The sequence below is a fragment of the Tenrec ecaudatus genome, chromosome 17 (assembly GCF_050624435.1).
Source record: "Tenrec ecaudatus isolate mTenEca1 chromosome 17, mTenEca1.hap1, whole genome shotgun sequence".
NCBI lineage: Eukaryota > Metazoa > Chordata > Mammalia > Afrosoricida > Tenrecidae > Tenrec > Tenrec ecaudatus.
This window is the reverse complement of record NC_134546.1, coordinates 49,003,124-49,021,474: the sequence shown is the minus strand read 5'-3', so window position 1 is coordinate 49,021,474 and position 18,351 is coordinate 49,003,124. Positions and strand designations below refer to the sequence as shown.

Sequence of the window (18,351 nt, the reverse complement as noted above, 5' to 3'; positions counted from 1 at the left end):
GAGAAATTTTGCATGCATGTTCATGAGGGATATTGAATATAAAATGCACATTCCAACTGATGTTTACTAGATTTGGCATGCTTTTATACTTTCAGTGTGGAAATACAATGCTAGCAGATTCTCCCTAAAGCTGAAGTTTAAAGCGATGTTCTGGTTTGGATAGAAATACAAGGGAATCCTCCAGAGAGACATGGATTTTATCGGCATGAGGATGCACATGATGACACAGTGTACTTCCATGTCCTGCAAATGAAGCAACAAGACCAGCCCCTGAGGGGAGAATGAAAAGAAACATGAAGAGAAATACTAGGAAGCACAGAGAAGAAGGGAAAACCATACTTTTTGAAAGTTCAAGAAGTTGCTAATTGCTCTATTAATTTTATTATTGCTATTATTTTTGAGATACCTACATTAGCACCAATGGTAATTAAGGAATAAGTCCAAGCTGTACTGAAGGCATTGGCAAAATAATAGGGCTCCGGGAATGCCATTTGAAGTGGTTCAGGACAGTGATGCCATGCTGACGGAAGACGTATGACCATGTGAAGAGGTATGGAAGTCAGCTATCAGGCCAGCAACTGGAAGAGAATCATATTTGTTCCCAAATCCAAAGGAAGGTGATCCAACAAATTTCAGAATTTATCAAACAGTGTCACCATTATCCCATCTGTGTAAAACTTGGCTGAAGATAATTCTAAAATTGTTTCAATGGGATATTGATAGGAAACTACCAAAGTAGAGCCAAATTCAAAAGAGGACATGGAACAAAGTATATCGTGGCTGATGTCAACTGGTTCTTCATGGAAATCAGAGAATATCAGAGCGATGTTTACCTGAGTTTTAATGACTATGCAAAAGTTATCCAATTGAATAATACTTGAGCTCATGTAGAAACTATCCATAGACAGGCACTTGAACAGAACAAGAATACTGTGTGGGGTAACTCAGGAAGTGTGTATGTCAGGGATGTATACTTTCACCGTGCTTATTTAATCTGTATGTTGAGCAAAAGATCTGAAAAGCTGGATTATAGAAAGGTGTAAACCCTTTTGGAGGAAGGTCCATTAATAATGTGCAACATGCAGATGAACCAAGTTTGCTTGCAGAAAGTGAAGAGGCCTTGAAGCATTAACCTATGAAGATCAGAGAAATTTAGTAGCGATAACTCAATGTAAAGAACATGAAAATTCTCACAACTAAACTAGTAAAGAGCAAATGAGAAATGGAGGCCTGAAATTGTCAAGGATCTCATTTTAGTTGGGCTTGCAATTGATACTTAAGGAAGCAGAAGACAAGAAATCGAATAACATGTTTCACTGGGCAAATCGGTTGCACGGGGTCTATTCAAAGATAACATACTGAGTACTAGAGTAAACCTCACTCACATATTGGTGTTTTTAATTGCTTCATAGCATGAGGAATTTGGACAATAGATAAGCAAGACCAAAGAAGATCGATCCATTTGAATTGCGGTGGTGGCAAAGAATAACGACAGCACCATGGACCGCCAGAACAAACAAACGTGCCTTGCAGTCAATGCAGGCAGAATGCTCCTTGGAATCAAGGATGGTAAGATGTTGTCTTATGTACTTTGGACATGTTATCAAGAGGAACCAGTCCCTAGAGGAGGCTATCACGTGTGGCAAAGTAGGGGGTCAACCAAAAAGACAAGACCCGCCATTAAACAGACTGACACAGTGACATTAACAATGAGCCCCTATACAACAATGTGAGGTTGATACAGTGTTTCCTTCTGTTGTACAAAGGGAGGCTGTGAATTGGAATTGACTGGACTGCATAGCACATTAGCACCTGTTGTCATAAGTGAAAGAAATCCCCAAAGGACTTTCACTTTTATGAAAAAAGTCACAAAAGGAAACCAGAATCTACTCTTTGGTTCCCAGTGAGTTATTAAGGGAGTAGCAAGCCCCCTGTGCAGCAGGAGCGGTGTCTCCAAGCTCCTTCCCGAGGAATTATACTCAGTCTTTCAGCATCATGGAGCCATAGCTTTGAATTTTGTGGCAGTTCTCTGAGTGGGAGTCAACTCAATGGTAGTAAGTTTGGTTTTGGTTTGGGAATGCTCAATTTTTTCTGTATAAATTAATGATACTTATTCTACACCCTTTTGCTTATAAAAAGCCAAATGGGCACACTCTAGGATAAAAAAAACCTCAAAAAACTAAAACAAAAAAGAACTTTCCTGCCATCAAGTAGATGACAACTCAGAGACCCTTTAAGATAGGGCTTCCAAGAATGTAACGCTTTACTGAAGTAAAAATCCCATCTTTCTCCTGCAGAGCAGCTGATAGTTTCAAATTGCTCACCCTGAAGACTGCACCCCTCGAGTAACCACAATGACACCAGGACGCCTCTATTTTAGGATAGCAGAGGAAATTTGATTTGGAAAAATGAGTGGAGTGTGTCCTCTTGTGAGAAGTCAGTGAAAGGAAGTTGTAAGTCTGCACCTTGGACTTCCAGGAGCCTCAGGGCACTGGAAGCCTCAGGGCATAATTGCACTGTTGGAGACCACGAGGAACCTAGCTCAATGCTAGGCACATAGAGGGGCTGGTGTGGTGCAGGGTTCAATCAAATTTATATGGTCTCAGCTAAAAGGCTGCTGAGAAAGGCACACCTAGATAGAAATCCCCTTGGTGACTTCCCAGGCGTCCTCAAACTACGGCCCGCGGGCCACATGCGGCCCACCCAGGACATTTATCTGGCCCACCAGGTGTTTTTGCCCTGTTTGTTTTTTACTTCAAAATAAGATATGTGCAGTGTGCATAGGAATTTGTTCATAGTTTTTTTTTTAAATCGATAGTCCGGCCCTCCAGTGGGTCTGAGGGACACTGAACTGGCCCCCTGTTTAAAAAGTTTGAGGACCCCTGCTTCAGACAGTTCTCTATTTTGAAATGTAGCTTCCCTCGCCTTGCTGGATCTCTGTGAGGACCAAAATGAGTTCCCCCTCTAAGGTTCTTGCACTGTCTTCTGTCCAGTCAGTCATATTTATCACATGGAAGCTATCATGGTGATTAGTGATGCATTGCATTTTTTAATCCCCCTGTGGTTTCAAACTTGGCCATCGTTCCATTTGTTAATTAGTTCTCCAATACTTCTTTATTTATGCTGCCAAGACTGGTAAATTAAATATATTAAAGATCACTTTTTTTAATGTAAGTTGAAAGATTTATGCGATCTGAAGAGAAACCAGAGTATTAAGGATCATTTTTTATAGCCTACTTCCAGCAGGGATGGATTCTGATGGTGTGAGATTTTCACTGTTGATTATTTATATATGCTTTATGTCTCTACCCTTGGCACTATGACTAAATATTTTAGAATGTTACAGTATTCAAGACATGAAAAACGATGACTTGCTGATGAAAATAAGGTTTCATCCCTTTAGTGATCTAAATAGAGAATCTAAAATTAGATAGCAAATAATTGAAACCTACAGAGCATCTTACCTTAAAGTGTAGAGGATTTTCCCATCATTCCAGATTCTAAGGAGTTGATTTGGTGTGGTGATCCAATGGGCCTCTGCAGTCTTAGAATTACGGAAGATGGTATCTGGGATCCATATCAACCCCACCATGTTGCTATTGAGGGTAAGGATCTTCATTGTGCTATTAAATCGAAGGCGGCTATCGGTCCAGGTCTGAGCAAAAAATATATCAATTTGATATTCCTAAAACAAATCAGAAGGAGAAAGCAGGACTGTTAAGGAATTTTCTGGAAGCCTTTTTGCATGTGTCAGAAGTTTGTTCTCCTCCATGATGATGCTCTCACGTCCCCACTCACCTTAACATTACCTAATTTAACATGGGATACATTTGACAGATGTTAAATAGTAATACCAGTAATAGTGTGATACACACGTGAACATGTTTTAAAACATTAAATTGTAATAAAGCAGGCATACATCTATTGAAAACTTGGAAATATAGAAAATATCATTGTAAGTGTGGATGTAGACCTTGAATTCGCAAGTCAGTCCTTTACAGGGGTCTTGTTTCTCTCATCCAAAAAATGGGGAAAATTCTAGCCCTTAACTTCTGAAGGTATTTGAAAGATGAGAGGAAATTATTAAATCCTTAAAAAGAACAGTTATTTCTTGTCATAAAGTCAGTAATCCATAAAAACTAGCTCGTGTGATAATAAACTTCTTTGTTCCAGTCAGGAACGACCTCATAAAATGCAGCTCACCTGTTCCCACCTTCAAATGCCTCTCCCCACCTCACCACCCACAGAAAAAAGGATGAAGCTAAAACAGCAAACAAGTCTAAGAGTTCTGGCTACCTTAGCTGATGCCGATTCAAAACGGCTTCAGAAGGACTCCGTTATGGAGGCAAATTTTGAGTTTGAGAAGGCTCCCATGGCTGGTGTAACATGGGACTACACAGGTACGTCTGAACTAGACACCAAACACGCCCTGCTTCTAATCACATTTCTCTTATGGAAAGCTGCTCTTTAGGAGACGTTTGACACGCAGAATTTCTCACTGTTAGTGCTTTGCTGATACAGGCCTCTTTAGCTCTACAAAACCCTCTGTTAGTAGGTATTACTAACATTTCTCTGCCATGACTGCTTTCAAACTGGCCAACTGAGATAATTTCTTTTTGTAATAACTTAATAGTAGTCAATTGACTACATTACCACTGAGCCCTCTGCCATGAAGACTATTTCAACTACTGGCCATCACTATAGTTGCTGGAAATCTTTACAGGAGTCGAGAGCAGCATCTTTCTTGTTGGTGGCTTTGAATCACTACCATGGTGAGATCAACCCGATGCTGATCGCCTAGCCCCAGTAAGATTCCTGATGAAATGTACCCAATAGTAGCTCATACATGCTAATTAACATTCCTTATCCAGCATCTACTTGAAAAGCAACGATCCAGGTGTATGACAAATGTTCCACCTTCCAAGTTATTCCAGGGGTTACTTTTGACACATACTCCACCCACGCATAACACACGCTGCTATGCCTCCGCTCTTCAGTTCCACAGGACGTGACACCTATTTCCCGAAGGACTCTGTTGGTACAAGTTCTGCTGCTAACCACAAGGTCAGCAGCTTGAACCATGAACCACTCTGTGGAAGAAAGTTACCGCAGTCTGTTTCCATCAAGATCACAGCCTCGGGAACTCTGTCAGATAGCTCTACCCATCCTACAGCTAGCTGTGAGTCAGAGATTACTCAGCGGAAGCACGGTTTGGGCTTAGGCTTAGTTTTGCCTCAGCACTCTTTAACACACATTTTGCTTTTTGTAAATCTGTTGTGGGTAGACAGAAAGAAATGGCACGCACACACACTTCCTCTTCGATTCTCTGGCTCCAGCGGGTCCAGTTCCCGAGATTGCCATGGAAAGGCACGCACACATGCGCTAGAAGACGGCAGGCAGGCAGAGCTCTCCTGAGACTCTGCTTGAACTTTGCTCCCGGCTTGCTTCTCCAGCCACTTAGTCATTGCACACCCCGAAGCCTCTCAACTACAGCTCTGCTTGCTCTGAATATTAAGGAGACTCTGGCTCTTTCAGGAAACCCCGTGGAGTAGTGAGCTTAGCATTTGGGCAGATAACTGTCATGTCAGCAGTTCAAAGTCACCAGCTGCTCAACAGGAGAAAGAGAAGGACGCTGCTCTTGAGAAGACTGATGATCTGGGAAAACCCAGGGAGCATTGCTGCTCTGTCCTACGGAGTCACTGCAAGCCTGTGCTTAGACAAGCATTCAGACAGCGTGCAAAGAGGGCTTACACCACACATAAACGGAGAACACATGGACACCGAGTCACCTCTGACTCCTGGCTACCCAGAGGATGTTGTAGAACTACCATACCCCGAAGGGTTCCTGGGCTATTCTTTTTATTTTATCATTTTATTAGGGGCTCATACAACTCATCACAATCCATACACACATCAATTGTGTGAAGCACATTTGTACATTCATTACCCTCATCATTCTCAAAACATTTGCTCTCCACCTAAGCCCCTGGCATCAGCTCCTCATTTTGTTCCCTCCTTCCATGCTCCCTCCTCCCCTCTGCCTCATGAACCCTTGATAATTTATAAATTATTATTTTGTCATATCTTGCCCTGTCTGACGTCTCCCTTCACCCACATTTCTGTTGTCCATCTCCATGGAAGAGGTCACATGTAGATCCTTGTAATTGGTTCCCCCTTTCCAACCTACCCTCCCTCCACCCTCCCCGTATCGCCACTCACACCACTGGTCCTGAAGGGATCATCCTCCCTGGATTCCCTGTGTTTCCAGTTCCCATCTGTACCAGTGTACATCCTCTGGTCTAGCCAGGCTTGTAAGGTAGAATTGGGATCATGACAGTGGGGGAGGAGGAAACATTTAGGAACTAGAGGAAAGTTGTATGTTTCATCGTTGCTGCATCACACCCTGACTGGCTCGTCTCCTCCCAGAGACCCTGCTTAAAGGGGATGTCCAGTGGCCGACAAATGGGCTTTCGGTCTCCACTCCGCACTCCCCCCTCATTGACTATGATATGATTTTTTTGTTCTTTGATGCCTGATAACTGATCCCTTTGGCACCTTGTGATCACACAGGCTGCTGTGCTTCTTCCATATGGGCTTTGTTGTTTCTGAGCTAGATGGCTGCTTGTTTACCTTCAAGCTTTTAAGACCTCACACACTATATCTTTTGATAGCCGGGCACCATCAGCTTTCTTCACATTTGCTTATTTACCCGCTTTGTCTTCAGCGGTTGTGTCGGGAAGGTGAGCAGTATAGAATGCATAAGGCTATTCTTTATATAAACAAATAGTCATGTCTTTTTGCCACAGAATGGCCAATGGGTTTAAACTAGTGATCCAATAGCAGAACTGTTTAAACAACTGTGCCATGGAGTTCCATGTTGCTTACTTAGGAAATTGAGGTCATTTCATGTGGAACTGAAGGCTGGAATATTACCCATGAGTGAAATGTGTGGCAAAATCAACACCCATAACAGCTTGGAAGGTAGAACATTTGTCGCATAACCGTTTTGTTGCATTTTGAGTTGAGAATGGATAAAGGTTGTTTATTAACACGTATTTACTACTTAATATAGTTCCACCACTTGGCTGTCAGTTTTTCATCCTGTGGTGGCTTGTGTGTTGCTGCGATGCTGGAAGATATGTCACTGGTATTTTTAGAAGTTATGTCCCTGGTATTTCAAGTGCTAGACAGGTGCCCAAAGTGAACAGGCTTCAGTGGGACTACAAGACCGAGAACAGACTAGGAAGAAGGAATTGTCAGCCGACTTCAGAAGAAACAGCCACAGAAAACCTTATGCATATTTTAGACATGTTGTCAGGAGAGACCAGTCCCTGGAAAAGGATGTCATTTTTGGTAAAGTAGAGAGGCAGCGAAAAGAAGGAAAGACTTTAAGGAGATGGATTGGGACAGTAGCTACAACCAAGGGGTCAAGCATAGGAATAATTGTGAGGAAGGCCCAGCACTGGGCAGTTTCCCTTCTGTTGTGCATAGGATTACCCAGGGTCAGAACCAACTCCCTGGCAACTAACAGCAACAACATAAAGCATTTAATTGTGTACTATTCCAGTTATTACAAAAATCAATGATCTCCCTTGGCCAGCTTGAGAGTAGCTATGGCATAGAAAAGCAAACGATATCTAACACAAAGCCTCTGGGGTAAAAAGAGGTATGTGCTCCATCCCCATCCTGTCAGCAAAGCAGTAACACTGACAAATGTGTTAACATTCTATTAAGTTACAGCTTTGTAGAAATCACCGAACCCAATACTAAATGGATTAAGTTCCCACACTCTGAAATATTTAATGACATAGAAATGACTCAAGGAAAAGAGACTAAATGCGACTATTGTTCTAAAATGTAATCAAGTTACCTGGATTTAGTCTAAAAGTTGTGTTTTAGCAACTTTGGTGACCCCATGGACCACAAACAACACTGCTCACCCCTGTACCACAACCACGATGTGTTCCTTGTAATCCACGGGGTTTCCACTGGCTGGTTTTGTAAATAAATCTCCAGGCTTTTCATTATAGTCTGTAGTAGGCCTACAAGCTCGACTGAAACCTGTTTAGCATCATAGCAACATGCATCCCTCCACTCACTGAGAGGTGCTGGCTGCACATCAGTTGCATTGACCATGAATTGAAACTGAGTCTCTCACATGGTAGGTGAGAAATCTATCAGTAAAGCACTCAAACCCTATCGCTGTGAAGTCCAGTCCAATTCATACCAAATGTGTAGAACGATGTGTAATCGCCCCATAGAGGGTTTCTAAAGGCTGTAAGCTTTATGGAAACACACTGCCACGTCCTTCTTCCACAGAGTGGCTGGTGAGTTTCAACTACGGGGTTTTCAGCTAGCACCAAACACTTCCCCACTACACGGCCAGGCCTCCACTGACGCAACACTGCCCACTCTTTAGAGAGAAGGAACGTGAGGTTGACAGCAAGGCAAGGCTCGAGAGTGAAGGAAAAGAAGCACAGGACAAGGAGACTGAGACAAAGGAGCAAGAAGGCAGAATAAGAGCGAGGGATAGAAGACACTGCATGCAGCAGCAGAGGCAAGGAGGCATTCTGGGAAAAAGAACCAGACTTCTCAAGGCAAACATCTAAGACAGGTCTCTCTCTGCAGGAGTGATTCGGTGAATTCCAGAATTCCTGCAGGTTTGCAGCTGGGGATTGCATTGATCTTGTTTTTTCCCCAAGCTCTGTAAGTAAAGTGCAGGCTACGGGCAGAGAGACCTTAGATGGCATTTTCTCTTAATTTATAGCTTTGGGGACCAAGGGAAGCAGGGCCTGGCTTGATTTAGAGAGCGACATACACACTCATAACTTTGACTTAGGGCTGTGCCTGGACTGACCTTTTGGTTTATTGCCTCCCTAAAGGAAGGACTGAGTGTATGAGGGGGTTTCAAAATATTATGGGAAAATGTCATTATCTTTTCATTTCATTTTGTCATAAACTTTTTGAAGCTTTCTTGTATTTTTTTTGACAAGGGCAGGGTAAGAAAAATACTCCATGGCTGAGTACAGACCGTGGTGGTTTTTAGTAATGTTAACTCAACAATTCAGTTTCCCTTCTTGGAGGCAAATAGTACAATTGCCCCCATTCCTACTCTAGACCTGGATCTGGTCTTCACACTGTGATACATGGTGAAACACAGCAGAGTGGTTTATGTTAATCACGGGAGAAGCTGGAAGAGTAGGTGTGGAATGCTGACAGAATGTGTGGCATAAGAGTTCCAGTTAAACACTTTGTGAGGTGCACAATAGACAGGTTGAAGTAAGCAATTTCCACTCCCCCTTGAGTACCAGGTGATGATTTAAGACTGAGCAGATGCCTTGCTATCTTTCTACAATATTTGCAATAAATGAGAAGGTTCTTGAGAAAGATGGATGGTTGAGTTCAGTCAAACGCAGCTCCGAAGAAAGGAGTGGAGATCGACTCTGAAATTACTTTGTAATTTTGACTGATAGACACAATAACTTCATCTTATGCCCGAACTTCAGCTATTGGTAGGGACGTGGCTATGTTTGGATCTGGCTGAAGCATCAGAACACATTCCTGCAACAATAGTGTACAGAGGAAGTGCAGTTCGTCTCAGAAACCCAGAGGGGTGGACTCTACTCTTTCCCCTAGGATGACTATGAGTTGGAATCAACTCGGTGGCAGTGAGAGTCCACTCTTTTACCCCTTGTTGCTAAGGAGGTTTCCACACTAGACACTGTGGGTGGGGCAAGTTGTTCTTTATTCTCAAGGACTGTCCCAAACTCTGATTCAGGATTGTATAAAAACGAGCTCGGGGTGCATGTTTTATTGTGTATCTATTTTGACTAAATTTTGGAAAAACACTTCATGCTCACACTTGTATTTTTTTATTTCATTAATTTCTTTGTAATGGTATTAATCATCCCTAATTCCTACTGAGGAAAAAAACATTCTTACATTGTAAATAATGTTCTATATTATTACAAATATCAGTGAAATTAAGTTGAAGTACTAATAGATGAAATAGGTGAAAAAATATGCAACACCCCCCAATTTAAGTCACAGTGCTCATGGCAAAACTGTATTCATGATTTATTTCAACACAGGAGTACTTAATGATTCCTAAATAAGCCATGTATTACTTCATGCAGCATTTGGAATAAGGAAAAATATGTTCTAATACCTATGCAAAATATCTAATAACATCTCTCTCATCTATAAAAAAGAGGATCAAATGAAAAATAGAGAGACAAATAAGAAAAAGAACTTTAAAATTTGTGATGGCAAGAGACAGACAATCCTGTAGGACACAATACCCTTTTCCCCCAGTTTCTAGCACAGTACCACATGGCCTAGTACATCTTTGATAATAAAAGTCAGTAGGGGAAAGCACACATGATTTCTTTATAAAGGATCATTACAGACATATGCCAATTAAAAGCTGATCAATTGCTCATCCACAAATACTTAGCAATGATTGTTATTGCTAGGTGCCATCGAGTCAGTTCTGGCCCATCCCGACCATACGCACAACCGAACAAAACATTGCCTGGTCATGTACCACCTTCACAGCGATTCTCATCCGTGAGCCCATTGTTGCAGCCATGGCTACAGGAAATCAATTTTATCTCTTCCGTAAGAGGAGATGGAAATAAATATTTTTCATTTTATTTCTTCGTAATCGTCCTGGAAAAAGTGCCTTTGACCACATCCATCCACTAATCCTGAAGCCTACACTAACTCTCTGCCTTCAAATCTGCCCTTCCACTCAAATAATCCCTTCATAGATGACCACATTTTTTGGTTCCCCCGGGATTAGAGTGGTTTGAAGACGTGAACATTGCAAGGCAAAACACAAGCCCTCAAGAGTAGAGGGGAGATAATCACCTTTACATACAATTTTGGCGTCGGGTCTGTCAAGTTGCTGTGTAACGAATAGGTTGTTGCTGCTAGGTGCCAACAAGTTGGTTCCAACTGATAGCAACCCTAGGGACTATTGACGGAATGGAACACTGCTCGATCTGCACAAGGGTTCGTATGGTTGAGCCCCTTGTTGTAGTCACTTACAGTGTCGGCCCCTCTTGTGGAGGAGCTTCCTCTCTTACAATGCTTCTTCACTTTACCAAGCACGATGTGTCTCCAGAGAGAGGAATCTTTGGTTAACATGTTCAAAGTGTGGGAGTCAAAGTCTCCACATCCTTGCTGCTAAAGAACATTCTGGTGGTGCTTTTCCCAAGACAGATTTGGTCTTTGTTTTGTTTTGTTTTAGCAGCCATAGCACTTTCAATATTCTTGACCAGCACCATCATTCAAAGGCATCGATTAGTTTTTGGGCTTATTTATTCAATGCCCAACGTTCACATGCATATGAGGCAACTGAGAACACCATGACTTGGGTCAGGCGCATCATAGTCCTCAAGGACTATGCTCTTTAATATTTTTTAATTCAAAACATAATTGCTTTATTCTAAAGCATGAGCATCAATTTTCAAAATGTATCAATATTGGTACATGCATAAGGGAAACATCTACACCAAATTTTTTTTTTAGGGTTAAACATTTTTTTTCTTTTTTTACATTTTTATTAGGGACTCACACAACTCTTATCACAATCCATACATATACATACATCAATTGTATAAAGCACATCCATACATTCCCCGCCCCAATCATTCTCATAGCATTTGCTCTCCACTTAAGCCCTTTGCATCAGGTCCTCTTTTTTTTTCCCTCCCTCCCCGCTGCCCCCTCCCAATGTGCCCTTGGTAATTTATACATCGTTATTTTGTCATATCTTGCCCTATCTGGAGTCTCCCTCCCCTGCCTTCTCTGCTGTCCATCTCCCAGGGAGGAGGTCACATGTAGACCCCTGTAATCAGTTCCCCCTTTCCAACCCACTCACCCTCCGCTCTCCCAGCATCGCCCCTCACACCCCTGGTCCTGAAGTTATCATCCACCCTGGATTCCCTGTGCCTCCAGCCCCCATATGCACCAGTGTACAGCCTCTGTCCTATCCAGCCCGGCAAGGTAGAATTCGGATCATGGTAGTTGCGGGGAGGAAGCATCCAGGACCCGGGGGAAAGCTGTGTTCTTCATCGGTACTACCTCGCACCCTCATTGATCCATCTCCTCTCCTGTATTTTAACGAGGTCTTAGGCAGCAGATTTACCTAATGCAACGCTTCTTTGGATTTCTTGGCTGTTGCTTCCATAAGTATTTATTGTGATTCCAAGCAAAATAAAATCTTTGACAACTCCAATCTTTTTGCCATTTAATTGTGAGGATTTTGGTCTTTTGAATTTTGGATTGTAATCCATACATAAATCTGCAATTCTTGATCTCCACCACTAAATGTTTACATCCTCATTTTACATCACTGAATGTTTTACATCCTCATCTCATTTTCAGCAAGCTAGATTATGTTATTGACATATCACAGGTTGCTAATAAGCTATCCTCCCATCCTGATGCCACATTCTTCTTCAAACAAGCCAGCTTTTCTGATTATTTGCTCAGCATGTGGCACTTGCATAATTTCATGTCAACAGATAAGTAGGTGTAGCAGGTGGAGTGTAGCTTATCAATCAGGTCAGAGCCTGATGATGCCTCCTTGTGGACACGGCCTTCTCATGAGGATCTGGGTACTTCCCCTTTTTCTCCCTGGAGGTGGTCCATTTTCTATCTCTGCTTCACCTTCCAGTGGAGGAGACATTGTGGTGATTCCACTGCCATTAGATCCACGAGAATTTCCACCCACTGGCCTGTAATCCTCCTGCATTTGGCATCATTGCATGTGCTGCATGAGTCTGAAGAGGAATTTATGGGCTAGGATCAGACATATGGGCTAATATTGGAATTATGGACGAAGTCTGGACTGGGCTGAGATGTTTTCTCAATATACAATTGCTCTTAGATATAAAGCTCATTCTTACACACATATGGATTTGTTTCTCTAGTCAATTTGCATTAACACAGCATACAGATTGGATAAGTATGATGAGAGGATATAAACCAGGCACATACCTTTCCTGATTTTACACCATTCAGTGTCCCCCCTCCCCATCATTTTTAGGTGTGTGCACAACAGCCTCTTGACTTTATCATTTCTTCCCTTTGCCTTAGCTACTCTATGAATCAGGGCCAATTTCAGGGTCTCTTCTGCTATCCACTTTGATCTTCTGACATTTACTTATTTTTAATGGCACTTTAGCTTTCTTCGTTATCAACGCCTTACTTGGGACATAATTATACATTCTTCATCAATGATGTTCTTTGTGTTTCCACAGCTTATCTTATCTTCTATCAACAGTGATCTATGCCTCAAATATTTGCTTGAGATAGTCTTGAAATTTAAGTGGGATAAATTCAAGGTTATATTTTGGCTGTAGAAGAATTGTTTAAATGTTATTCAGCTTTAACCTGAACTTTCATAAGAGCAATTGATGGTCTGTTCCATAGCAGCCCTTGGCCCAGTTTAACTGCTAATATCGAGCTTCTCCATTGTCTCTTCCCACAGCTGTCATCAATTTGATGTCTGTGTATTCCATCTGGACAAGTCCATGTCTATAGCTGCCTTTTTTGATGTTAAAAAAGGTATTTTCTCTGAATAAGCCATTGGTCTTGCAAAATTCTATTTTTGATCTCCAACTTCATTTTCATTACTGAGTCCTTATTTTCCAACTACCATTTCCTTCCTCTCTGTTTCCAACTTTTGCATTCCATTGGTCAATAATTACCAATGCATCCTGATTGTATATTTGGTCAATTTCAGAGTAAAGTCATTGGTAGGATCCTTTATTCGTCATTAGCTTTTGTATTGGTGCATACGTTTCAATAATAGTTGTATTGATTCAATTTACTTGAAGGTGATAGATATAATCTTATCACAGACAGAACTGGACTTCAAAACTGATTTTGTAATGTCTTTTTGACAACGAATGCCATGCCATTCCTCGACTGTGTTATTCCTGCCATAGTAAATCATATGACATGCCAGTCCATTTTAGTTCACTAATGCCTAGCATAGCGATATTTGTGTGTTCCATTTAATTTCTGGCAACTACCAATTTTCCTAGATTAATACATCCCACATTCCAAGTTCTGATCATTAACAAACGTTTACAGCTGTTTCTTCCTACCTTGAGTGGTGACCCCGCAGCAAATGAAGATCCCGAGTCTCCAGCCTGCCACACTTCACTCCATTGATGTCGTCTCCTCCTAAGAAGTAGCGGCTCCACGGTCACCTTTGGAAAGCCTTCTGACCCAAGGGGCCCAAGCTCTGGCACTGCCTTGACAACAGGTTGCTCCATCCCTTGGGCCTTCAGTATCTGACAACATTTCAAAGCTATGCATAAGATTGTCAGGCGCTCATTCCTCCAAAGTGAGGTAATGCATCCTTTGTCATTGTCTGGAAGTGCAGTTGAAACCTGTTCACTTTGGGCAACCTTGCTAGCATTTGAAAGACCAGTGACCTAACTTCCAGAACCACAGCAACACACAAGCCACCGCAATAGGACAAACATACAGAGTGGTGGGCGAGGGCAATCAGCAAGCCATTTATGTAAAGAAACTACCGTATATACTCGAGTATAAGCCGACCTGAATATCAGCTGAGGCACCTAATTTTACCACAAAAACTGCATAAAAATGTGCTGAAAAACCCGGCTTATACAGGAGTATATAAGGTAGCACAATATACAGTTTCAGTACGCTTTTACTATGTTTCATAAAACAGATCTCTTTGCTAGTAAATTTGGGATAAAAATTTGTGTGAGCCTTTGGAGTGAATACTCAGCTAATGAGCATTTGAACTGCAAGCACACGTAGGCTTTAAATGACCATCAATGGAAGAGTGATAAGATGTTTAAGAGCCTGTTTGAAATTATTTTGGACAACTCTTACTTTCGACAACCAACGCTCCTTCTTCCTTGCATTTTGTCACAACATGGTGTCTTGGTTCCCTTTATTTCCCTTTCCCCCTCCACGCATTGCCTTCAGCCACCTAGTTAGCAACCTCTCGGCTGAGCTCGTCCTTGTTTTCAGAGAAACCAGCATCACTGGTTGTTTGCCTCGAAAAGAGTTACAAGTAATAATACGGAGCACACACAAGAAGGAGTGATTGCCTGGCTCCAATGGGGAGAGGTTGGGAGAAGAAACAGAGTGGTGACCTAGGGTCCTGCCACCAGGGGTACTGGGCTCTTCCGGGCTTTAGAAGGGAACGGAGCTCAGCTGTTGGAAACCTTCAGCAGGGGCTTTAGCGGAAATACTTGTCACGAGGGACTTTGCGACTTTGGGCCACCCTGGGTAGACAGAGAACAGAAACTGTGAAATAGAGCAGAGAATATAAAACCTCTCAACTTGTGGGCAGGATAGGTGGTGCTGGGATGGACACAAGCACAGAGTATTCCAACAAGTGGGGCAGAACATTCAGGTACAAGTCAACACCTCTCAGTGGGAAGATAAGGCCGAAAGCCACGTTCTTACTTACAGCTCACATGCAGCATGAGCTCCTAGATCTCACTGTACAATGACAGTTCAGGTGTACCAGTCAGATGGGGGATCTGGTAGCCAAGGAAAGAAGGTTGCTACATATACAAATTCTGCGCTATCTTGGTGGGGACAGGCAGTGTTAGGGCTGTAGAAATGGAATGCTAGTTGAATTTTCAGTTGTATGGGCCACAGGTCAAGATACTCTGTTAAAGAAATATGGCATCAATAGAAGGAGAAAAGTGGGCGAGTGGTGCTGTAAGGAGGGGCAGCCCAAAGCCAAATCAAGTCTGCACGGAAAGAAAAGTGGAGCAAGGAGAATCCAGACAGAAAGGAGTCATGTAGTTGAGGGGATCCTGCATTAAGAAAAGAACAAATGAATTAGAAAGAAGAGTTGTGAGTATGGGGACACTGTCAATAGTGCTTAGAATAAGATAGATATAGCGATTGATTTGCTTACGAAAAAAATAGGTGATCCATTTGGGTTCTAAAGCAGAGAACTTGACTATTAGACAAAGAGGATTAAGCCTAATTACATGGACTTTGAGTAACCAGCAATGGTGCTTGCAGAGCAGTGATAGTTGGAAAATAACATCCAAACGCTGGCTGTAATCAGTTGGATCTGACAGCAGTAAATGAATGACAGCTTCCTACCAGAGAAGGAGACGTAAGGAAACCGAGTTGATTCCAGGAACCCAAGTGGAAGGTGAATTTTGAGAATGACGAGTGCAACGAATGTATAAGGGTGCTTTGCTCAATTGATGTATGTACGGATTGCGATAAGAGTTGTATGAGCCCCAATAAAAAGATTTATTAATTTAAAAAAAAGAAAAGAAGTATTGCAAAGACAATTAGAGGGATGAAGATAATGTTGTTGAGGCCAGAAGGGCACTCTGCTTCCTGCTGAGCACTAACACTGGCCTAACAAGTGCAGGCCCGATGTCCCTAGGCACTGAAAAGGTTCTGAGCAAGCCAAGGGCTTATGGTTTTAAGTTTTTAGGTTCTTTTACATTATTAGATTTGTTCCTTACAGCTCATCTGTCAGTGTGTCGTATGGTGGTGGCTCCTGTATTGTTGTGATGCTGAAGGCTATGTCACCGATAGTTCAAATATGTCCAGGTTCACCCCAAGTGAACAGGTTTCAGCAGAGCTTCCGGACTAAGAACAGACTACAAAAGGAGTGGTGGGTCCACTGAGGAGGAATTGCCACCTGAAAAACCTCTAGATAGGATTGACACATTGTTAGTCACTGAAAGCCTAAGAAATCGAAGTAAAATGTTGTCAGAAATAGTGTCAGAAGCTGAGCCGCTCAGGTCAGAGGCACGCAAACCTGACTGAATAGAGTCGACCATATTGAATAGAGACTAGAGAAGACCATGTTCTTCTCAACAGAGTCGACAATATTGACAAGGATGGAGTAACGCCTGCTGGAGGAAAGCCTTCAGGGTCTTCATCTCCTAGCGGGGCATGAGTCCAAGTGAAAAAAACAGTTCACACATCAATTTGTAGTTGGGGCTTGGAATGTACTAAGTATGAATCCAGAAAAACTGGAAGTTGGCAAAATAAAATGGAAAACCTGAAGACCAATATCCTTGGTATTAGTGAGCTGAAATGAACTAATATTGGTCACTTTGAAAAGAAATCATGCGGTTTACTATGCTGGGAATGATGGATTCAAGAGGAATGGCATCACACTCACCATCCAAAAGCACGTTTCAAGATTGGCCTTGAGGTACCACGCTGTCTGTGCTAGGAAAATACATATCCACACACAAGGAAACAGAATCAGTATTATCATTCTAAATCATGCACCAACCTCAGATGCTAGTGATAAAGAAATGGAATAATTCTACCAATGTCTTCAGTCTGAAATTAATCAACATGGACTAAAGATACATGGATAATTATTGGTCAATGGAATGCCAAGGTTGGAAACACGATGGAACAGTATTTGGAAAATAAGGACTTGGGGAGAGAAATTAAGCTGGAAATCACAAAATAGAATTTCTAAGAACAATGGCTTTGCTCATTGCAAAAAAAAATTCCAATAACAATAAAGGGAATTTTACATATGGACTTTTCCAGATGAAACACACAAATTGACTACAGCTGTGGGAATAGGTAGTTGGGAATCTCAATATTAGCAACTAAAACCCAGCCAGGGGCTGCCATGGAACAGACAATTAATTGCTCACCTGTAAGTTCAGGTTAAAGTTGAAAAAAATGCAATAAGTCTCTGACAGCCAAAACACTTACAGCAAATAACCAAAGGAAATAATCAGATCAGTGTATTATATAAAGAAAAATATAGCATAATGAATGAAAGAAGGTTTATAACAATGTGCAGATGACGCAACACTTTCGTGCTGAAAGTGAGCAGGGATGAAAACATTTGTAAATATACCCCACATGCATTTCAAAAATATCTCAACAGATTTGAACATTAATGACAGAAGGCCTGTTGATCTGTGGGATTGACATCAAGAACTCATACATAAAAGGGTGACCAAATAGTCAGGAAAGATGAAAAAGTTAAAGGGGATGTCAGAAGAGACTCCGAAACTGACTCTTAATCATACAATAGGCTAAGACAAAGGGAAGAAATGATGACGTCAATGAGCTGAACAGAAATTTTAAAAGGGCAGCTTGAAAAGTCAAATATTGGATTAAAAATGTGCAGTGTGACCTAGAGTTAGAAAACTAAAAAGGAAGAACTCGCTCAGCATATCTTAAACTGAAAGAACTCAAGGGAAAAAAAACTCAAGTCTTGAGTTGTGTGGGAAAAAAAAGAGTTGGGGGCCAGAGGGGATATAGAACGGTGTAAAATTAGGAAAGGTATGTGCCTGGGTTATAGCCTCCCACCATGCTTATTCAATCTGT

General features: G+C 41.8%; 1 protein-coding gene across 1 annotated transcript in view; it reads right to left on the bottom strand.

The window, feature by feature from the left end:
* Window positions 1–18,351, bottom strand: part of GABRG3 (gamma-aminobutyric acid type A receptor subunit gamma3) — a 218,064-nt gene that overhangs the window by 146,224 nt on the left and 53,489 nt on the right. Inside the window, exon 4 of the mRNA XM_075535553.1 lies at window positions 3,465–3,685. Within this exon, the coding sequence (XP_075391668.1) occupies window positions 3,465–3,685 (221 nt within the window). The remainder of the gene's footprint in view (window positions 1–3,464; window positions 3,686–18,351) is intronic.